The 24,641-nt window shown below is 38.4% G+C and overlaps 1 protein-coding gene across 4 annotated transcripts in view; it reads right to left on the reverse strand.

The window, feature by feature from the left end:
• Positions 1-13,837, reverse strand: part of cadm1b (cell adhesion molecule 1b) — a 170,892-nt gene extending 157,055 nt beyond the window's left edge. For 2 of the 4 annotated variants that reach the window (XM_088079049.1, XM_088079050.1), the window contains exon 1: positions 13,700-13,837. In XM_088079049.1, coding sequence (XP_087935175.1) covers positions 13,700-13,775 — 76 coding nt within the window. In that variant the 5' untranslated portion in view covers positions 13,776-13,837. The remainder of the gene's footprint in view (positions 1-13,699) is intronic. The other 2 variants (XM_042486746.2, XM_042486747.2) reach the window with 1 other exon arrangement.
• Between the last annotated feature and the right edge of the window lie 10,804 nt (positions 13,838-24,641).

Here is a 24,641-nt window from a genome sequence, read left to right on the forward strand (position 1 = left end):
TAAATTTAAAAGAACAAAAACATTTTGCTCCGTTCTTGTTAAGTTTAATTGGCAGCGGCATTTCAAAGTTTGACATCAAAAAACAAACAAAAAAAATTCAGAGGAAATGTAATGTGTACAAGAGAGGCTTTGTTTACCCGAAAATTAATAACTAAGATACCAGCAGGTGCATTTTCATATTCCGACTAATATGCTCACTGAGTGATGGAATATTTCAAGAATTACCACAGACACCAAAATCTGTAAAAGCTGGAAAACATGGCTGTAAACGAGATTTAGATCCCAGCTATTCGCGTCAAGGCTGGACATTAACGCGTGCCCTGGCCAAGTAAACTCTTTATTTGATCAACTTGAATGCCTCAAACAGTTGTCTGATCGTGCAAGTGAAATATATATATATATATATATATATATGTATATGTGTGTGTGTGTGTGTGTGTGTGTGTATATATATATATATATAGAGAGAGAGAGAGTAAATATATATTTTTGCCCAGAAGCTAACCTAACAAGGGCTTTAGTACAATTGCATCCCTTTCAGAAGCTTTGCAATCCAGCCTTAACTTGCAGTGTCTTTTTTGAGACTTTAAAAAGTGAACCCATAATGATAAATCTGATGCTGAATGCCCATTTTCTGGTGTTGAAAATGGTGTTGCATGCTGTCTAGCCCTGTCTAATGCCTGAAAAACAGCAAAAAGACTCGTTTTTGGCTTAAAATGTTCAAAAAATTATGTTTAAGTTAATTGTTACCTAATAATTGTATTTTATGTATGTTAATAGATTATAATAATTGTCTGCAACCCTCTATCCCAGTAAATTATTACTTCTTTGTTGTAAAAGAAAATATATAGATAATATTTAAATCCCAACATGCATTCTTGATAACGGCCACCAGGGGGTACAGTGAGTCCCCTGAACCAACGCAAACTGTGACTGGGGTCTGAAAGCACAAGTACTATATCACTGTATCATATCCTGTTAGTATAAAACAGTTAAGTAGGTTGATTTTTCATATGCCAATTGCAAAAACGTTGCACTACAAACATAATCTTACAGCACTGTATCAGTATGTAGTATGGAATTGGGATATAGCAATAATACCGAAAACTGAAGAGCAAATATCTACAATACGCAGACAATCACACACACACATACACCTTCAAAAGCTTACCCATGTATCAGCTTGGAAACCTAATAACAGAAGCTCTGTGTGTGTGTGTGGAGCTTCCTTTTATCAATGAGTACGAAGACTTACAGCAAATCAAAGCGCTCAGTTATGCTAAGCACAGATGTGGATTTAATGTAGAAATAGAAAAGCTGCTGTGCAGTGAGCTCCACATCTGAACTGCAGGCCAGTTGATCGTTACGCAGCTTTACTTTCCTTGTTAGCTACAGACAGGCTGCTATTTGGGAGCCAATGGATCAAGCCCATATTTCCTTTCAAATACATTTACCTGTCATCTCAGATGTAAACAATGTGACTTTGAGTTTCCCTCTTCCATTAGCTCTATTGCCTCCCATGTCTCTCCGCAGCGCAATGACTCAAGTATGAGAAGTAATCAATACGCTTCTGGTTTGGGTGAATGAGTCGTAGTGCTTGGTTTGCACAGTCTTGATCAGCCTGACAATGACAGATTATAGTGCTGTATCTGAGAGTAATTAAGATGGGTCTATCGTCACGCTGATAACTCAAGAGCACGATGCCCCCAAGGCATGCAGCACCAACCTGTCAGACAACAGCTCTCTTCTGTGTAAACAGCATCAACATTTTCTTATGATTCACCTTGTGAAGAGGAAAAAAGTTCTGCGCCGACTGTAAATTCTATAACAATTATCTTTTGCTTTACACCCTCAGCCTTACTTAGGATTACTATGACTACAAAAAATGAACATATATGAATGCACACATTTTTCTCTCAAAAGGTCTCCCATGCTGAACCACTCACTTAGTATATTCTGCTACCTGAGTAAATGTCGATGTAAAATAAACAAGAATTTCTAGTTTTTAATCCCATGGATCCAACATAATTTAAACAGTATAGGAAAACGTGGTAGTTCAACATTTTTGGAAATGTATGTTTTTGCTTTTTTCCCCAGAGTTACATAGGAAGATTAACAATTACTGCAATGTCCGAACACTAAATATAAAGCTATAACCAGCAGCTGGGCATATTAGCTTAGTACAGTGACTGGAAACAGGGGAAACAGTTAGCTTAGCTCAGTCCAAAAGTAACAAAATCCACATTCAGGCAGCTGTGCAGCCCACAAATAAACACCAAGTGCTTATCTCAGAGGCTGAAGTCACTGAAGTGCCAAAAACTGCAGTTCTTTTAATTGCCACTTGAGGCTGGCTCGGAAAGCGAGTCAATCCCCATAGACTTCCATGTTAAAATGCTCTACTTTACAGGGGAAATAAACCTGCGCACAGCATGAAACAGAAAATATTTTTGGTTTCTATAGCAAAATTCCCCATTCATGATATTTGTACGGGGAGTGATTTTTTTTTCACCCAACACCCAACTCACCCATTTACATTAAAGGCTCAAAGTTGCACCTAATTAAGGGCCGGGCTACTTGGGCTGTTTGAGAGACATTGCACTGTGACAAAATTCTGTAAAACTACGGCCAAATTCTGACAGTAATGTATTGTTTTTTTTCCAAAATACAGTACAACACTGTAAAAGTTAATGTAAACAGTAAGCTAGTTTATGACTTCATAGAATAATGCGGTATTTAGCATTTTACCAAAAGTAGACTGTAAACCTCACACTATATTGCAGAATACAGTAAAGAATTTAATGGTAACATGAGACCAGAAAATAAGTAATAAGTTAAGTGGTAGGCACCAACTGGTCCAAGCCACCCAGATTTTAGTCTCACTTAAACTAACATTATATAATATGTGAATTATTGAGCTTTGGAGGAACTGGTAGGAGGATTTTGTTTACCTTTGGACAGAGCCAGGCTACTATTTCCTCTTGTTTTCAGTCTTAATGCTAAACTAGTGGCTTGAGTGGTATTCATCTTTTCATCTAAATTTTGGTAAGAAAGCACATATGAGTATTGCTCAAAATGTTGAACTGTTCCTTGACTCTGAAGTCTGGTGCTTTCATATGGTTTAGCATTAACTGTCAGGTGATTCCAATATACTTGCTTCTCTATACATGTTAATGAGAAACACATCAACATAATGCATTCCAGTGCAGTTTCATCAGATAGTAAAATAGATCGCATTGAAGTCAGCACACAAACTTCTAAAGCAGCAGTGGTGCTAAAATGTCAATTAACCGATTAGTCAAACAGCAAACCTTCTCTGGTTACAGCTTCTGAAATGTGAGGATTTGCTGTTGTTTTATTTCATGTAAGATGGATATATTTGTGTTTTGGACTGTTTGTCAGACATTGAAATGATGAATCAGTAAGTTGAAAAGTTCATCAAAAACTGAACATTTAAGTATGTATTTCAGGGCTTATGCCTGAATACATTATTCGGAAGTTTCTATTTTCCCTTTAGTGTATTTAATGTTGTTTCTTTAAGACGTGTTTGTTCTTTCCAGCTGGCATCCCTGAGTGTACTGTTCAAATAAAATTAGAGGAACATTAGGGTGCAACGGAGGCACTACTGAAAAGAAACATAGAAAGTTGGAAGGACCAGGCTATTCTAATGCTGTCCCCAAGTCTGGCTACATCCTGCTGTGTAAGGGAATAATATTTCATTCAGTCTGCATAAATGCATTTGCAAACAGCGTTCCAACAAGAAAGGAACGGGCCCATTTCAGGGGATGCTGTTAAGAAAGTAAGCTACCTGTCCCAATATCTCGCTGTACATAAGCAATAATTAGATTTTTTTACATTTTGTTCTATCTCAGAGGAAAGCATGGCATCAGCAGTGCATTGTTTTTTCTATTAGCGATGCAAGTTTTATTGATTAATGCTCTGTTGGCACTTGCTTGTACATACCTGTACTTTAGATTTTTTTCCTCCAGTGGGGTTGCATTACTTCCACCTATGTGCCGCTGCTTACAGAGGACTCTAAGTACACAGTGCTTATTTTATCAGGCTCAGATCTGCCCAGACAAGCCCAGAGAGGAGACAGAAAGGTGCTGCTCCTCTGCTGTTGTCTGAGATGCACAGTGCAGCAACTGCCAGATAGAGAGAAGCTCTCACCTTCAGATTTCGAAAGAAGTGAATGGCCTGCCATTGAAGCACAGCAGATATAATGTAGATCGGATTGGTGCAAAGAGGGGCGTGGGCCGGCCAGCTCCTAACCTAAATATCTTTAAATGTCACCAAATAAGAAACTACGTTGTGATAAGGCGACTCATTTTTCTCAGTAAACCAAGCAAAAACATCTCACTGAAGCCAAACCCTGAGCAGCTGCTGATTAAAGCAGCTGAACCTTTTTCATTCCTATTCAAGCAGTGGATTAGCAGGAGCTCGATAACTGAATTTATTGATTAGAGATTCAGTCTTCTCTCTCAGAGAGAGTCCTTTCTCCTCCACATTGATCAGCAGTTATTTAGTCTTAATGTTGTGACTTCTGGTCTGAGACTCATCCACTCTTGAGGTTCCCTGTCTGTTCAGTTTTTCTTTGGCTGTGACTGATCTGAATTCTCAAAAATATTATCTATATATTCTGGGTGGTCCGCACTTTGTTGAAGAAGCAAGGCAACAGTAAAAGATAACATCACTGTCTGGGCTGTCATCAGTCAGAAATGCTTATTTTGCTAGCAGTGTAATTCTGAATGCTGCAACACTCTGGTGAAATACATTGTCTAATATTTGTGGGAATCAGGTCATTAGTGTCTCAGATATTGCATATGACACATGGATGAGTGAGCAAATTATGTAGAGCGCCCCTTTGGGCTGATCACTGTAATTTTTTATTATGTGAGATGCCTCCCCAACTTCTGACAAAAGCCAACAGTTGAGCAAATGCTCCTTAGCTCTGAGTTTGTACTATGTGACACGGCAGAGCCAGCAAATCTTGATTTGCATGAAAACAGATACACATTCTGCAAATGCCCATTGTTTACGTTCTCAAATTAAGGTTGTGAAGAACTTACAGTGACAAGTAAACAAAATAACACCCTTTTCCACCAAAGTATTATTTTCTTACACACAGAATAAGCAGTTAAAAATAGCAAATAGGCTCCTTTCTTATTGCCTTTCTTTTTTTTTCTGGTGTGTCACATTCAAGGTAAGACATGCCGAAAAGAAACAAAAACAGGTTAATAAACTGTATAAAGCAGCATGGATGCCAGTGAAGATGTTTGGGGTACTTTTTTTTATATACTGTATATTTTTTTCGTATCAGCTGGAGCTGATAAATATCTGCAGAATCATTTTACCAGCGAGTAAATGCAGATTGTAATCTTTATCATTAAATACAAAGCCAGATGTTATTAGGTGTTTGTGGGTTTTTGTCCAGTGGGAACAGGGCTCTGAAGTTTACAGCCACGCTAGCAGCTCTATGATTCTGTTCTTTGAGCTAAATGCTAGCATGTCTACCACCTACATTTAGCTTGCTAGCATGGTAGCATTTGCTAAGTAGCTCTAAACAAAAGTATAGCTGAGGTTGTGATTCGTTTTTTTTTTCTGACATTTGATGATGATGCTACGTGAAAAGTTGAGGAATCTCCAAAGTTATTTCAGTTCATCCTGAGGGGACCATGAATATGTGTCCTAGATTTCATTGTCATAGTGTGGCATAGGGCGTAAACATAGACAGTACAGGCAGTGTGGTTGCACTGGGGCTCGTCGGATGGGGTGAAGAACAGGCACTTGTAAGTGATTCAGATCACCTCACCTCTTGTGTTCAAAGCAGAACTCATGTTTAAGTGCTATATATGCCCTCTAAAAGGCAAAAACATATCTGTTGTGGCTGTCTTTACTTGTTTTTTTGTGGGGTGTCAGCAGCAGTATCTAACAAAAGAGGGAATTCAAAACATAATACAGATATCCAACAACAGTTGCAGGGTAATTACAAATATGTATGTTAATACTGTCCAATGTCAAGTCTCCATTGATCATGTGATCAGACAATGACAGTATACTGTCCGTAGCTAATTTAGGCGCAAAATCTGTCAAGACTGGCAAGCTGAGCGCATCTGGAAGCCCAGGAAGCAGTCATGCCTGTCAAACATAAAAGCGGCAGTAAGAAAGACAAGAGAGAAAAGAACCGGAGAAGATAAGGTAGCACAGCTCCCTAAATAAGATTCTTTGGCTTTTTTATAAACAGTAGCCAGCCCACAGACAACCCTCCCCTCTGAGCAGCTATGCCACAGTTCAGCTGGCATCAGTATTGACGCTGCCCTTAGTGGTGTGCCAACAACCATGCCAAAGGTAACGTTTGGAGAGAAAGCTAGATATAAAGTCACAATACAGCAAAATAGCCAAAGTAACTTGTTCGATTGTAAAATCCAACATATCAACTCCTAATGGTGTGTGTGTTAAATAACTAGTGACTAGCATGCACGAGGGCCCGTCATAACTACCTCTAGAGTGACTGGTGTGGCAAGAAACTCTCAAACACTGACAACATTTAGTGAATTCAGCACATAGCAGCAGATGGATTCTCCCTCCAGTCCCTGAGCAACCTTATTTCCAAATTATTTGGCAATACAGCACACTGTAGTAAAATTTAGGGAAGGTTTAAAGGAATCAAAGTTTGAATCTCGTCTATCGTAAAAAGCCTTCGTAAAAAAGCTCAATTACTGGCATCTGTGGTGTGAGAGACAGGTGAATGGTCCATATTACTTAATATTACTGCACTGGATTCTTATTTGTTAAACTTTTTATTTGAACTACAGTACTGGGCAGGTTTACAGAGGATATCTGGCCAAAGAAAGTGCTTTGCTTTGAATGCTCTTCGGCCTTAATGGCGGCTTGTAATTGCTCCATCACCCATACTAATGTGCACTCCATGCCCCTTTCAAAACAAAAACATTGCATTTCCTTTTTTCCCCCCATTGTGGACCTGATTGTTACTGTCTGAGCATCACAGCCAATAGAGTGAGGTCTCTCAGATCCAGGGAACAGAGAACAATGTCATATTCATAAGCGGAGACATCAGCTCTCCTCCTCATTACCACAGCAGTCATGAATGGAAGCTTCTGTCCCCACAATCATGAAAGGACCTGTCATCTGTCTGTTTCTGCTAATTGACTGTTTACTACATTTCAACACAGACAGATCGACAGACACGCAGACAGACTGACATATTTTTCATCGTCCTCAGTTTGTCATTCAGTTTGACACCGCAGTACAAATCCCTTACAGAGAAATGTTTCTTCTTACTACATGACTCCAAGTGATAGTGTGTCTACAGCAGCACTCATGTGACCTTGACAGAACAACCTCACAGTACTTACTTGAAGGTCCCACTATTAAACATGTGGACAAAAACCCTTGTACCCAGCACCCAAGGTGATGTTTTTAAGGAGAGATTGGGCTCTTTCATAAACTGAAAAGAAGCAAGGATGGATACGGATTTTCACTTTTTTAAAACATGGACCTCCATAACCAACCACTTTCTGTGTAAACTGGATGACTTGCCCTAACCTCTAACTTGGAAGGACACATACTCAATAGAAATCTGTCTATTCAGTTGGAGCTGCAAGGACCCGCTGTGCTCTGATTCATAAAAGCGATCTCAAGAGAGAGCGTGGCGTTTTATGGTGGACACACATTTACACACTTGCAACTATAGTTACAAAAAATAGTTATAAAACATTCTGTTAACAGACGAGAACTTCTCACATATGCAACTCAAAGCAGATACAGCAGAAAAACACATCTTGGAACCAGTTTTGCAATTAAGACCACCTTAACCGAGAACAAGTCAAGACCAAGACCAGAGCAGTGTGTGTCCCATACATCATGACAATAAAATATGGAGCAATGCACTGCTCAAATTGATCTGAAAGCTCCACATTTCCATAAAAACAGCAGAAAACTAATGAAAATTCATCTTCTTGTATCTCTTTTATTGCCATACTGTATATGTGTTTAATTCAATTCAGTGTCATTTATAAAGCCCAACATCAAGAAGCACAATTTGCCTCAAAGGGCTTTACAACAACATATGCAGTCTGTTCTCACAAACTGTTGGTACATTTTCCTTCGAAAGTAAAACACCCAAATTTGTACATATCCCACAAATTTTGAAAGGCTGTGACCGATGTGCTGACTTAAAACTGACAGGTTAGTACTATTTTGCAGCCTGGAGGTGTGATGCACTTTTGGCCACATGACTTTCATTGTCCCATCTGATAACAGTGGCTAAATTCCTGCCCTGCATTAGCTGCCAATTCTCTGCCAGCCCCTCCCTCTCCAACAGTAAGATTAGCTGCCACTGCATAAAGTAGTACCATGCATTATCTGGCAATTAGAGTGAGGCTTATTAAGCAGAGTTTAATGTAAATTTAATGAGCAATAAATTCAATTTCTTTAAATAGAAGAGTTTATTATTGTTACAAATGATGTACTGTGGTGATCTCGAACGTACCGGTGATGAAATATTTCACAAGCGGGCACATATCAATGGGCCATTAAGTGCGGTATTAAATTTATCCTGAAACATGGTACTGTGGGGTAAGTGCTATTTTATACAGATCGTGGAGAGAAGGCCACTTCAGTTAGCTCAGAGATAGAACTGATGTACTACTTGAGGTTCAGAGAAGATATATGTAGCAGGTATTACTCGATTATTCGCTCAGCCATTAAACAGCAAAATGCCAAACAGTCTGAATAATTATGTGTGATAGAAAGCTGTTAGAGTTTAAACAAAACAGCAATCTGGAGGCGCCACCTCAGTTGTACAAAGTGACTTCGTTTAAATCTTTAATATTAAAAACTCATAATGAACAATATTTTGACACATTTTGAGAACAATAGTTTTAAGTGAGTAAGTACAATTACACCCTTTTTGTCCCCAAAGAGTACCATGCACAGACTGAAAATAATAGAGGTAACTTCTGTGAAATTGGCTGTTGGTTTGCCACCTCCGGTTTTCAAGCCTTAAGTTCAGCTTAACGGCATTTTGATGCATTTGATTCATAAACAATAAATACCGGACATAGCGACTGTGATGTCATCCATTGGTCTATGGACTGCTGTTTCAAAGCCTCGATTTCAGCATTTCAGCCTTTGCTATGTTGTAGCCAGAGGTGACTGTATTTGGATGAGAGGGTGGTTTACTCATAGACTGTGGTGACGCCTGCCACTCAAAGCGGCCATGCCTTTAAAAATGTGTAACTTTAAGCCCTAATAAAATGTAAATGGGTAAAAATTGGCACAGCTGCTTGCACATACTTACACATACTGTTTATGCATCAGTGAAAATAATCCAGTAAATTGTTAGAGAGTAATAATAATAATAATATTAACAACAAATATGATAAATCAATAATAATAAAGCACTCACATTTTTTTTAACTTAAAATCTTTTGAGTTTAAGTCTGTTTTGCTGTTTTATATTTACTGATTCCTATCATGTATACGTTTTAATGCAGGACTTGTAATTAAGTATTTTCACACTGTTGTATCTCTGCTTACACTTAAGTAGAGGTTCGGAATACTTCTACTACCTCTTACCCTAGATTAATTCATCTTTAGCACTCAACTAATGCATTTATACGTATGAACATACTGTCTGTAGGCTCCAAAATGCACCACTGACAGTGGAAAAAAAGAGCACAGGGAGATCAACACTTGCGAGGCATTAAAAAACTGCCAAACCACCAGAACACACACACTGTAAGCAAACACAAATTGAGGGCAGAGCAGCACACTGCTAGCAGATTTCAGCAGTATCTGTTTCAAAGCCAAACCCCACCATAAGCAGCGAGAAGATGGACATCTTCAATTACTCACCCTGTCATGTGCCAACTGGCAACCAAGAGCACCCTAACAACTGTATGTTTCCTTTTGTTTCTCTGAGATCCCGTCCTTCAGTGGCGCCTTGAGGCTTCATGACAGCTCGTATTGATCCACTTTGCCATCACTCAGCCCTGGTGAATGACTTTAAGATGGCAATAAGTGGGATTATGCAACCTTCTGAAATTCGACCAACTGATATGCTACACCAGGCCGAGCCCCGGGAGACGCAGGGAGAGAAATACTGCTAAACAGATTCTTTGTTAAATTGCAAAGTGTCAGCATTTTATATCAGGAGGCTTTTTTTCAGTCCCTCTGTACACTGTGAGGGCCCTGACACACCAAGCCCACGGTCATCTGTTGGGGAGAGTCTGTCTCCCTAGTTTTTGGCTCTTGTTGGCTTTTTTTTTTTTGGTAGATTCAGCATGTTTTATCAGTGTCTGAGACAGCAGAGCCCGTTGATGAGTGAAATCACTCTGATTGGCAGTTCAGTGCACAAGAAGAGAAACGAAAGTGACAACAGCAAACAAAGTCCAGAGGGTATGAGATGGAAACAAACTTGTTATATTAGGTTGGATTTTTTTTTTTAGTCATTGAGCTCTTTAGCAGAAACGGCTCATAAATTGTTTGTGTTATTGTTTGCTAGTGCACGATAAATACAATTTCTTTTAACATGCGGCTGTGTTGTGAATGTGCTAATTGACTTGCTAGTGCCTTGAATCCATCCTGTCCAGATCGCCTTTTTGAATGCTGAATACACACTACTGCGACCAGCTGTTATGGAGAGTTAGTTCCTCTCACGCAGGCACAGAACGCACCAGCCCGTCTCATTTCCCAGTTGTCAAGTATCACCGCTTGGTCAGTGATTTCAGCGCTAGACGCCAAAGCAAAAAGGCACCTTTCATGACGGTATGATATGCTGCTGGATAGAGTCCATTTATATCGCCACCAGGCAGCATCAGTTTGAAATGCCACGAGCAACAACGTGATATAAGGAGCTGGAAAGTCCCCATAGGGCAAGTGGGACAGGTGGACTTTCACCTGGGAGTCAGCTGTTCCAATCAGTTCTCATTCTGACTGCTTTGTCAATGCTTTTGACATAAGTGCGTGATACCAAAAGGCACCTTTCACATGCGCATCAAACACCGCTTGATGGTGTCAGCTGAGAACATGGCCGGACAAAACCAGTCAGGGCATCATGACACGCATCACTTGAGAATGTGGCCAGAACAATGGACGTTCATGTGGGAGTGTGGTGTCTGATTATCTACGCCTTACCATGTGCCTCCTTCCCCTAATTCTAACCATCTGTGCTAGCATGTGCATTTTATGACATCCCTGCGTTGGCTGCCATGTGTTGTTGTTGCCTAAACATAAGCACATGCAGCATCAACCCACTGTGTGCATTTGTTGACATCACAGTAGCAGCATCCTGGAAAGTAAAGAACACACGCAAAAGGATACCTAGAGTATGAATTGTAGACGCAGAAGTCAAGATGAGTTGGGAAGAGAACGTGTTGGCTTTTCGCTTCCTCTGTGAATGTTGAGCCAAACCATGAGTTTCTTTTTCTAAGCCTAGCCACATGCTTTTTCTGCACAAGGAGCCATATGTAAATAAGAGGTGTTTTTTTCGACCTCATAAGTTTATTTTTTCAAAAAAAGACCTTATGCATCTAGCAAAAACTGTACATTTCATGTGAAAATGGAAGGATATTTTGAAAAGACACATGCAAAGTAACAGGCATAGATTGGCACGACAACAACAGCAGGACACCTAGCACGTCATGAAAGTCCACGGACCAAGCTGTGATATTTGACGAGTTGGGATGAGAATGTGTTGCACGTATGTGCTACTTGTCTGTTGGCTGTAGTGCAGTGTTTCCAAGTGCAAGTTTTTGGCCAAGACACAGGCAACGTGAGGTGATGCCGCCTTCATTGCTGCTCGACTTCGATGTCAGTTTGGTATCTCTCGGCCTAAAATACACGATGCCCAGGATCAGATGTCTTTCCTAACTTAGCCCTTTTTCTTTTTGTCTTTATAACAAACTCAACACCTACACTTACAAGAAGCATCCAGTCAGTGAGACTGTTCTCCGTTCACCAGATACAGAGACAAAGTTCAAACTCACCGATCCTGGATTATTAACAAAGAAAAATTGTGAGCTGTCAAAAAACAGACTGTCAGCACTTCACAAAGCAAGAGCTCGGGCCTTTTTTCCCCGCTAGCAGCAGCTGGCACAAAGACAATCAAACAAATGAAAAGCCTGAGGTCAGATCAGACCTCCTCTGGCTTTGGGGATTTTTTACCTGAACCGAGAGACAGCATGAGTTTCCCGCTGCTACAACCCTCGGCGTTTTGAGCTCGAGGTTATTGCGCATTCATGATGCATTATTTTATTTGACTGAGAGGTTAATTAACTTAATGTGACAAGGAGACGCTAGACAATGCTGTAAATGTCATTCAACTGTTATTCAACACAGACCATAATAAATTCAACAACTGTTAAATGAAAGCCTTATAAGCAGTGAGCTGTAAAAAAAAATCCCACAGTTAAAAAAAAATAAATAAAAACTTTAACTAGTAACCCCACTTTGGGGGCAGGTTGCCAATCACACCTCTCTCTCTCTCTCTCTCTCTCTCTCTCTCTCTCTCTCTCTCTCTCTCACTGTCTGTCTGTCTCTGACACACACACACACACACACACACACACACACACACACAGGCTTTGATGACTTTCTGCAGACCTGTTGATGGCTGATGCAGATAGGTGGCAACACCAGAAACCGAAATTAAATCAGTAAGTAGTAGACTTCACGTGTAAACCTGTCATCGCAACTGTTGCTTGCCATTTTAACAACCCCGCGGATTGACAACACAACAACATGTCCATCCTACCGCTGGGAGGGATTTAAAGCGGCTGCAAGCTGACATTTTAACCGCTTCACATGCGTCAGTATTGTCAGCAGATACGTTTTCCAAGAAAAAAAAAAAAAAAAAAACACTGACGCATGCAACTCTGATGCAACCGCGGCGGAATAAGGGTGTTTGGACTGTGGGACTGCAATGGTCGTGCACATTTAGGTGGTTCGTGCAGTTTTAAAAAATGACAAAAAAGCCAGAGACATGGCAGATTTACATCTCCAGACTCTCTGACAGCAGCAGAAGTGAAGACTGCGGACTGGAACACACACTGGCATCACAGGCTGCAGTTGTGCGGCCAGAGGACACTGTGCGAGACTAGAGCTGCAATGCGTGTTTTTCCTCCAAAGCGCACCTGAAGCGCAGACTTGAGAGATTTGTAGATAGTGATGAGTTTGGACTGTGATGGTTTATGCGGTATGACTAAAAGGATACTGTGCGTGCTCTCTAGTGACCGGAGAGTCGGTCTTATTTCGCAATAAACAGCCACTGTGCGCCAACTTGCGCTATACGTCTAAATACTGTAGGAGCATTTCAGTCTATTATCACTGCTAACACTTTCTCGCCGCCTTTACAATTGTGCAACACTACTTTTTTTATATATATATATATCACTACTCTGTAGCCTTTTGCAGCACATCTCAGGACAACACCCTTTCACTCACAGCTCAATTTACCACACAAGTAGCCCTTTAGTGTCGAGTAACAGCGTGCACGTTTTTGAGTCGGTTATCATTAGAAAGTGATGCTGAGATTTAAGGGGAAGCTTGTGCGCATCTAGCGCGCAAACGCACCACAACTTCTTTCCCCGGTACTCCTCTGGCTTTGTGAAGGGGGTAATTCTGCATCCCAGCAAAACACACACACACACGCGCGCGCACAAGACAGTCGAAAACTTACCTTTAGGAAGAAACGCCGCTGAAATCACAAAAACAGAGAGAGAAATAGCGAGAGATCCGCTCCCCGTGATCGCCATGTTGGACACCTGCTTGAGACTGGCGGCGCTAAATCACCTAGAGACGGCCATGGGATGAAAATGTAGACACATGAGAGGCGGAGGGAGGGCTCAAACAGAGAGCCTGCTATCATATTGGGCAACATTATGTTGCAATGACACCTAGGCCTATGAAATCATGTAGGAATATTACAGTGATACCTTAAAGATGTCAAAACTGTGCGCATAGATTCCCACTGGATGCCAAAGTCACAGTGTTATTCCCAGTAGGAATATAGAAAGGATGTTATAGTGATTCCATGGGAAGTGTAAAATACTGTACAATGGAGTGCGGTGAGGTAACCATAAACTCACCACCGAGAACCACAGACACTTTATAGGAATATTATAGTAATTTTCTTTTATGGTTATAGTCTGTTAGTTCATGTGGGTGAGACCAACCTATACTCTTCTGCTGCGCTTTGGTTTTATAGCTGAAGCACAAACGAGATAAAAACAGCATTTAGTTTATGTTTATTATACTGTAAGTCGATAGCAGTGTTGGTTAAACGGGGAGTTCATTTTTTTGCACTTTTTAGGACACTTTAAAGGCTGAAGATAAAGAGGGGAAGCGTCTAGTTCACACTTTTTGTGGAAAAACGTGCATGCAGCTTTTTGTGAAGGTAATTTAAATGAAACAGAAAAATGTTGAGTTAAAAATGTATTCACTGAGGTTTAAATAACAAAAAATAGTAATAATAATATGTGGGCAATGTCTGCTCAGCCATGTTACTTAGAGTGGTTAAAAGTATATTTACTATAGGTACTGTACTTGAGTACAATTTTGAGGTACTTTCTTCTGTCTTATACAACTGTACACATTTACATCAAGAAAGCAAAACTTTATTTTCATTCCAGGTGGATGCACAATGTGATGCACAAAGTGCAGCAAGTTGCATGCACACAATAATAATCAAATCTATTCAAATAAAAAACTCATAAAATAATAACTAATAAACCAATAAGAGATACAGAGACAAGTGAGTCAGAACTGATTTTTTTAAAGAAGTTAAAATTAGATCAAATAAATACTAAATTAAGGCCATTTAATGAGGAAAGAGGACTTGACTACAATATAGAGAGAAATATTGTACTTTTTATTCCATTGCATTTATTTGACAAAAATAATTGCTTTTTTTCACATGACATATGGCGTGCTTACATAATATAATGCAGCCAGTACTGTACAAAATTGTAATAGAAAAAGAGACAAAGAGAATAACTCTAATTCTGATTTTCTAATTCTAATATAATGAAGTAGTGATGATTTGTGGCTGTACTTAAGTATTTTTGGGAGTATCTGTGCATTAGTTGAGTTTTTACATTTCTTTTTCACTTGTACTCCAGTACATGTCCTTAATAAAATGTTTGAAGTGGTTAATGCACAAAACAGGGAAGGACCTGAGGAAGGCAGGAGAGGACAGACGGTCTAATGAAGCAATAGGGAGGGAAGAAAAGCTTCAAAAAAGACCTAATTTTTCTTCAAGTGTAATGTAGGATACATTTTTAAGGTGGTTTAGGTTACAAAAAAAAAACACTTCATAATTCTCCAATTTCTGACAGCTTTTTTTTTTTTTTTTACCAGCATCTTTTTCCTTTTACTTTTAATATTTAAGTATATTTAATATATTACTTTTGCTATATGAGTACAGTAAATATCACATACTTTCAGACTTTTACTCCAGTAATATTCCAATAGGTGACTATGACTTTTGTCAGTGTAATTTTTTGATAAGATTTCTGTACTTTTACTCTGGTGTGTCTTTTCAGTACTTCATCCATCACTATCTATGACAATATAACACTGTTAAAGGAGCCATTCTGCAAAATGAGTACTTTTACTTTTGTTACTTTAAGTGTATTTTGCAGATAATACTTTGTACTTTATACTTTGCATTTGTTGACTGTGGTATTTCTACTTTTACTTTTTTATAGTGCTTTGCAGGTTTGTACAACATTTGTACCCTTTATAGTGTGCCACCAGGAAATACAATCAATGTATTTTTATATAGAAGTGTTTGGCTGACAAGTATGTTTAAGGAATAACCAGGAAAGTTTGGTTAAGTTTCAGTTCTCAAGCCATTTTGTTCAATGTCTACACAAAGAGCGCCCCCTTTTCTTTGAATGGTGTATTACAATATAAAGCTGACGGTGCTGAAGAGCTCCTCAAAATTAGGGGTTGAAATCACATTTGAATTTTACATTTTAAAATCATACTTCTAGAATGGAAATGAAAGATTATTATAAACCAGTCCAACTCTCTCCTCCACTCTCTGTGTGTGTGCCTTACTGCATTTTTTAATGTCTCAACCCTCTCCAACTTATCCTCACCTGAAACAGTCCATTTGGAATATCTTCTGGGAATCACAGGGCTGCAGAGAGAACCGTGCATGACAACGTTGAATCTCATTTCCCTTTTTCATTGTGTCAAAACAGCACAAAGGCTGCTAATTGCACAATCTATTCTCTGAGACTGTGTGTCAGTCCTCATTCCATGGATGAGTAGATAGCATTTAGAGCTTCACTCTAATGCTGCAGCCGTCCCTATCACTACAGATTGAATTCCACACATCAAATTTATTTCAGATGTTATTATCTGTGGCAGCTTGCCAGTTCTGCCTGCCACTCACACAATGTCTCCACAAGGTGTTTTCCCCTCACAGCTCTGACCGAGCTGCTTTATTTTCCGACAGCATAGCATCGGTGGGCATCAGCCGGCTGCACCTGGTGGAGATGTGCTCAATAAATAATATTTCCACATTTTGTATTTTTGTGGGATTTGTAATAATTTGATTTACAGTACGCCCGGTGGTTCATCTCAGTTCTCGTGCACTCACGATACCCCACACTACTCACAACTTTTTTTTGTTTTCACTCTCTGGTGATTCACTTCACTTCTGCATGGCATTTCCTTTGCTCATGAGAATAGATGGGGTTCCTGGGTCTCTCTGAGAAGAGAAGCCCAGCGTCTCTGTCTCCCCAAGCAGGATGAATAATGGATGGGAATGGATCAGATGACTGAACTGCTTCATTTGGATCCTCTGTAGTAATGGACAGGCATAGATTCTCTATATATCTTTGTGTTTGCTCAATCTGTGCATCATGCGAGGGATGGTCATGCAGCTTGCAGACAGTTAGTTTATTTTTTGAGATTTTGTGTATACGCTGCAAACTGTTGGTGCCATTTAATAGGACAGCCATCAGCATTTTCTATTTAAATTAGTGGGGAACGTGGTAATAAAAGATTTTCACCCGGGCCTCTTTCTCAGTTAATGTTTGATTAGAAATGCAATGGTTTTAAATTAAGCTTTCTTCCCCCCCTTGGTATGAAATCAATCAAATTAACGGAAATTGAATTATTTGAGATCGTAATCTATTTAGGCAAACCATTCACCATGAAAATGTTTTCCTCCTGTTGTGAACGGAAGAATAATTGAATCAGACCCTTGTAAGTGACCCCCAATGGCTGAGCAAGAACAAGGCATATTGAAATAAAATGTAGATTTTCTCATGCTTAGGACACGTAAGCGAAAAGGCAGGGCTATGTATAATTCCATTTACCACACATAATGTGTTGCATAGATTCCCATGCGTATGATATGTAACATATTGTAGCAAGATAGAGCCCAGGGGAGAATAATTGGCTGCAGTTATGTGTGAAGATGTGTGTTTGCAAGCCTCTGCTCTGGTCACACATGTGCCCAAAGTCACATTTCTTCTTCTTCTTTTACTTCACTTCTTTTATCACAACAGCATTTATAAAGTATTACAGCAAATTTCCGTCCTCTATCCCTTCCCATAGAAAATTATTAGAGGAAATTACATTCCAAATATATCACCACAGGTCATCAGTTCTTAATGCCTTAGAGGGATGAAACATGTGCTCTCAGTTGGTTTCCTGATTTTTTTTTTTTTGTTACACTTATATACATGTAGGACACATTGATGAGTCACATTTACACATGTTTTCGAGAAAGGAAATTGATCAGTGACAAAAATAATTGTTTCATGATGGTTTAAAGTATGTTTCAACTTATTTTCTTGATATTTAGATCAGTTAGTTACATTGAGTTCATGATTTGCCAAAACAGGTGTAGATTTTGGGGGGACCCAGGAGACATGTTCCCCTCAATATTCAAAACATGTGCAATTAAACAGGCTGTTCTCATCAGTGTTGGGCACATTACTCAAAAATTCTAATATATTACTTATTAATCATGACTCTTTTAAAAAGTAATTGAATTACTTTACTTATTTCTCCTTGCCTGCAGTAATTCTCACACTACACGTTATATTGCCTTTTCTTTACGCCTCATAAAATGTGTAATTGTGTATTTCCAGCCACTGCTGACTGTAAGTCTTTGCACAGCACAATAATTACGAAAAGTAATCTGGGATGTTATTGACAAAATCAGTAAGGGGGTGACAACAAAAGTAATATTGTAGCAAGTTGTTTGTTTTAGGGGTAACTGTACTATTATTACTGAAATTGTATTAATTTTTACACCGCTCATTACTGAGAAAAGTAATGACTTTACTATAACATGCTACTAGTAATGCATTACTGCCCAACATGCACTGTTTGTGCCCTTCAATAATTAATGCACCAAAATTTGTGCATATTCCATGTAATTATGAACCAGAAATCCATGCATAAATGGAGTATTTTGGAAGGCTGCAATCACGTGACCATTGTGCTGACTTGAGTAAAGAAGGAAACGTTCCAGATTGGTTCAGTCAGGAGCCAGGTTGGGGTGGTAGATGAGACCGGTGTTCAGAACTGTGTAAATGTTGAGTGACTTTGAAGATTAACAAATCTCCACGCCACTTTTTTCAGCTGAAACACGATATATGTGGGTATATATTGGTGTTATTGATATATTTAAGTACAAATTTTGCCATTTTAGTGCAAAGTATTTGAATTGTACATATTGTATTATAAGTATACATAATAATTTCCCTCTACAGGTTGAAACCTGGCTATTGCATTGAATAGAACTGTGCTACTGGCTCATCTGGTGCCATGTGACATGGAGGCAGCTTTTGCCACCAACTGACCCCCCTTCCCCCAGACTTTGGCATGTATGGATTATGGACATGCATAAATACAAATAAGTACAAATAATAGTGTATTCTGTTCTTTTAAAGCAACAGGCTTTTTTTCAAAACTCAATAGATGTCTGTAAATGGCATACACTAATGATCTCCATCTTTTTCCCAACAGACAACATGTAAACAGTTAATTGTCAGACACATGCTTCACATTTTATCAGCCAATGCACGCACAGTCAATTTTGCATGCCACCAAGCCCACAGACATACAGCAGATGATTGTAATAAATCACGAGTCACATGGTACCTTACAGAGCCTTAATGGTAATAAATTTCTCAGGGTATAGTGTATGTCAAGTTGGCTGGATGGGCCTGAGTGTGCCTTTCTTGTGTCTATATATGTGTGGAAGAGAAATATTGTTTCAGTCCTCCCATTTATATTAGTCTGAACTCTGAAAGACCCTCGCTCTGCATTTTTCAGCCACATCAACCCCCTTTTTGGAGCTTGAAAGGATGGTATTGACCCATTTCTTCCTTTTTTAAAAAATCTGCTTTAAGTTCTTAAGATCTTATCCAACACATAAGGCATCTCCTCTGTCTGATCTACCCCTCAACCTGTATTCAGTCAGAGGAACATGCATGCGCCTACAGCAACATGGGCCATATTCCAAATGTGATTGTGTAAAGAAATTGTATATTGTTACCTTTTTTTATATACAATTGAACTGTCCATCGATTTGCTCAAGTTTGCATTACTCCTTGAACATAACATTGACATGACAACCATTTATTTTCGCTATGTATATTGAACTTTAATCCATTAGGCTTACTTTTAGCTAATTATTTCAACTGTTTATTCATTACTTTTAACTAATTATTTTTATTACCTTTAATCCATTACTTTTAACCCAGAGAATGGATAGATTGCTAGTTTTTACACAATCTATACTGAAACTTTGGCGTTCAGGTGTTAAAGCTTAATAACTGTAGATTGATATATTTCTAGTCAGATTGAAATCCTTTTTATTTGTCTATCTTTCAATAAATCTCCTGGATGCAGATGCTTCTTGTGGTACAGTTAGTTGCAAAATCACATCAGAAATTTTACAGCACATAGCCCACACACAAACATCTGTTAAACTCTTTCTATGGTGATCACTGCAGCAGACAGCTTAAAAGCCAATTTTTGCATATGCATGGGTTTGATGCTGTTACAGTTGCACAAAAGCTACTACAGTGGACCATAGTGCATCCTGCTCAGCCTGGTATAACTCCCAGGGCATCAAAATACACCTGATATATTTATCTATCTATCTATATATATATATGTGTGTGTGTGTGTGTGTGTGTGTGTGTATAAATCATGACCGAGCAGGTTATAATTCATGCATGAAAGGGTTTCGAGGGCATTCCACTATTATACTATAGGATGGATTGTAGACCTTTACATGGATTATTTACCCCTGGGATAATACACTATTAACGTACAATGCTTTTTCATTATTATGGAAAGCAGAGACACACTCCTAAACACAATGAAAAAACATCTTAACAGGGATTATGGGAATAAAAAAGAAAACAGGACAAAGCTCTGTGATTTCATGTTAGCATAGCACCCGGTGGACGTACAGTATTGCGAGCTCTACTTCACTGGAAGTATAAGAAAAGCTGGGGCACATGTCTGAAAATACTGATGCAGTACACTGGGCTGCATAATGCAGGACCTGGGTCATTAGCATTAAACTGTCCATGACTATTTCTGCTGCTTATTCTCCGCACTAGGTTCAGAATGGCCAAACCCACTTCAACCCTTCATTTTCTTGGAATTTCAACCTGGGGTGTAATGTTGAAGTCCCTGGATTCAGTCAATTTAAAAATATTACTGCTGTTCCTCAGAATAACATTGAATCAAATATGGATTAAGACACATTTGTATATTAATTAGGCAAAAAGATCCCAAAAACCATGCATTTATCTCCCAGATGCATGATTTGATACATATGCCAAACTGGCTTGACATACAGAGGCCACTTAAGACTAAATATGTATGAGTGTATTACTGACCAGGCCTACTGGGCACAGGTCTAGCAGTCCAAAGTATCCAGGATACCCCTGGCCTTCACCTGCAAAATGTCATTTAAATTAACACATACATACCAAGTGTAGACTCAAAATGACCACTACAAGATGCAAAATGACCAAAAAAGACAAAAATACCTCAAAGAGACACAAATTGACATCAGAAAGATGCAAAACAACAACAAAGATATGCAAAGGAACAACAAAGAGACACAAAACGAATATTAAGAGATGCAAAGGAACAACAGGGCAGAACAACAACCAAAAAAAATAATTAACCTCAGAGACACAAAATGACCCCAGAGATACATAATACAACTATAAAGAGCTGCATGAGGAACTGCAGAGACACAAAGTGACACAAATACATCCTAAAGAGACAAAGAATGACTACAGATAAACCCAAAACAACTGTAAAGAGACAATAATGACCAAAATAGATATAAATATACCTCAAAGAGTTACAAATACACTTTTGAAGAAACACAAAACAACAATAAAAACATGCTAAGGAACTACAAAGAGAAACAAAATGACCACACAGATGCACATAAAACAACCAAAAAAGACACAAATATACTAAAGACACACAAACTGACTTCGAAGAGACACAAAATAACCCAAAGAGGTGCAAAGAAACATGCACAGAAACACTGCAAAAAGACTAACAAACAATTACAAATAGAAAGAAAACCACCAAAAAAGACAAAAATACCACTAAGAGACAAAAAAAATGGCTAAAAGGAGACAAAAAGACACACAAAACAACCACAAAAACACATATGTACCGCAAAGGGACACAAAAACATAAAAAAAAAATGCTGACAGATATAAAGAGATGCAAAACAACAACAAAAAGAGACAAAACCACCACAAAGTCTGTATCTTGCTCCTGTGTAGGAGAGGTGGTGGGGCCTTTTGCGTAACTGTGCCCAGGGGCTCACTATCTCATAATCCACCCCTGACCGTATATGTGGGTTCAAGCCCATGTCAGCAGCAGTCACCCAGAGGTAAATCCCAAAGCCCCGGAGGTGCTGTTCAGGAACTAAACCTGCTCTGCCATTTAAGATCAGGATTACGACTCTTGATCTGCTTGTGCACACATTAATTCATCTTGTCAGACACTTAAATTGAATCAAAAATGAAGCAAAAATCACTATTACTTCATTATATCTGTTTTTTCACCATCCAAAACAAACTAAACCAATATTTTCCCCAGGTCTGCACTGTTCATTTCCAAAGATTACACTGCAAGAGACACACCAAAGACCAACCGAGCAGGAATCAAACCTCGGAAAATCCAATAAAATGCTTTAACCTTGACAGTGCATGTAGCAATCATCTATAATCCTATTGGATACACAAATTAGTCTCTAAGACTATATGCCTTCACACAGCAAAATGATTTCATTTTTCAATTACTGAAATCAAAGAGACAATAAAATGGCTTAGGAACATCCAATCACCTGTTAATATTTTTTCTAACCCTTACTGAAAATGTTTTGAAACACAGGGAGAGGTTAATGTCTCTCAACCTGTTCTTGAGAAGACAGCAGATGCTCATAGAAGAGTCAAACTGGTGTCAGTGCATCACTTAATCAGTTCAACATATTCAAACTATCATTTTTCAAGTGAGAGACACAACTTCAATTTTCTGCACGCAGAAAGAAACAATAGACTGTCAACTGTAATTAAAAAGAGAGATCGTATCATTTTATTGTCTCCACTGTGGTTAATTTTCTATAGATTTCATTGACTGCTTCCGAAGTGCTGACTGTTTAACCTCAGATCCATTAGAGCTTAATTGAACTCTCCGATCCAGAAAGCCTGAAGGTCTCCTGCCTAAAGACAAAAGGTGATGGAGCATTTGCACTCAAGTACCTTAAACTGAAGATAACAAGATGTGATAACAAATCTCTGATTCGTCTGCTACTGGTGAAAACATGTTTTTTTTTTTCATGCACTGGTCAGTTTCTAGATTTCAGGCTAAAGCACTTGCATAATCTTCCTTCAAAAAACAAAACAAAACAAAATAACACCCAAAATACATATTTAGGTGTTCATAGTAGTTCCAAATGCAAAAGCTACATTTTTAATTAAATAATGGCTTATTTTCATATTTAAACATGATATTCAGAAAATGTGTAATTCAAAAGAATTGTCTTACTCTAAGTAATCAACGGGTAAAGTTTCACTGTGACATACAATTCATGCTAAGAGAGTTTTTTCCCCTCATATACTGAGCCATGCAGCAGCAATAATATAAACCCACCTTTCCAGTTTCATTCCTGACTATATTTTGAAGTTTTGTTCAAATACTATTCATTGTCTAATTTATATAACATTTTATTCCTAAATAATGGGAAAAAATGATTTGTTTTTTTAATCACTGTGGACAGAGATATCCAGAATTCCCTTTTGTAAAAATCTTTGATACTATTATGTCAACTACATGACAGATTTTTGAAAATAATTTTTGAAAATAATTTTGAACCTGGCTATAAATCCAGTGTTCAGATTTCTGTTTTGGAAATATATGCAAATTAGCACAAATCTAGTCAGGTAATGCCCTAATTTGCATATACAAGCATAATATTTTAAGAATCTTGTAGTACAAAAAATAATTGTCTAATGTAAGTAATCAAGTTTCATGGTGATAGTAGTTAACAGTTGTACCCTACTCAGCTGTGGTGTCTCCCCTTAATTTGCATTTAGCTGAAACCTTGTTGCTTCCTTCTTTATTTATGATTTCTTTTTAAATATTTTGCTGAGTAGGTATCATGGAAGAAAGATTATATGAGTTATTATCTCAGCTTTAATTTGATGGTTTAATTAGATAGTTAGTGGCCTGTAAACTGCCAAGTGGGCTTTATAGTGTCCTAATTTGTATGTAAATCTTCATTGTTATGATAATATCACACTGCAATGTCTTGTGATGTCTGAGCAGGGCTGAAAGGAAACCACAACAACAGGAACATCCTCTATTACACACTATATTTTGTTGAAATTCATATATATCCTTATATTTTTGGGAATTGTTTTTTTAGATGTGTATTTAATTGAACTTTCTGACTTGCTTGTGGCTTTTACTTATGCTCTTCTAACCAGACAGCATAGTGATTTATTGTGAGATATTTCTATGTCAATGCATATATTGTCATGTATAACACCCAAACACACATGCTTTTTAACAAAAGGAGCCACATACTTAATATTGCATAAGTTTAAGCATTAACAAAATGTTAACAGGTTTATTTTTTTTTTTAAAAATGATCCCCAGTACAGTTATCATGAATGCTGAAATTAGCAATAGAGACCAAAATTGTATACTGTTAACATGTTTATTTCCACTGTAAGGGTTAAGCATTTTGAAATGAGGGGTCTATGGGGTTTAACTGGCCTTGGGGCCAGCCTTAGGTAGCCATTAGAGGAACTTGAGTTCGTTTTAGTATTTCCATGGTTTCATTTCTTCAGCCTTGGATTCTGCGGCTTACACTCAACATCAAGACTTAACCAGGAAGGCAAATTAGCTTCAGATAGATGCCCTATAAACATTGCAACCATTGCATTAATTTTTCCCGTGTATCTACCCTTATTTGTGTTGTCCCTGTTAAATGAACTCAACAATAAATTGCAATATACAATCCAGTTTCAATAATGCACCCCGTGTTATAAGGCTGCTGTTATTCACTCTTTAAATCAGTTCCTGTGTGTGGA

Source organism: Plectropomus leopardus, chromosome 6 (genome assembly GCF_026936395.1).
Source record: "Plectropomus leopardus strain MGB_pleo_1.0 chromosome 6, ASM2693639v1, whole genome shotgun sequence".
Taxonomy (NCBI): domain Eukaryota; kingdom Metazoa; phylum Chordata; class Actinopteri; order Perciformes; family Serranidae; genus Plectropomus; species Plectropomus leopardus.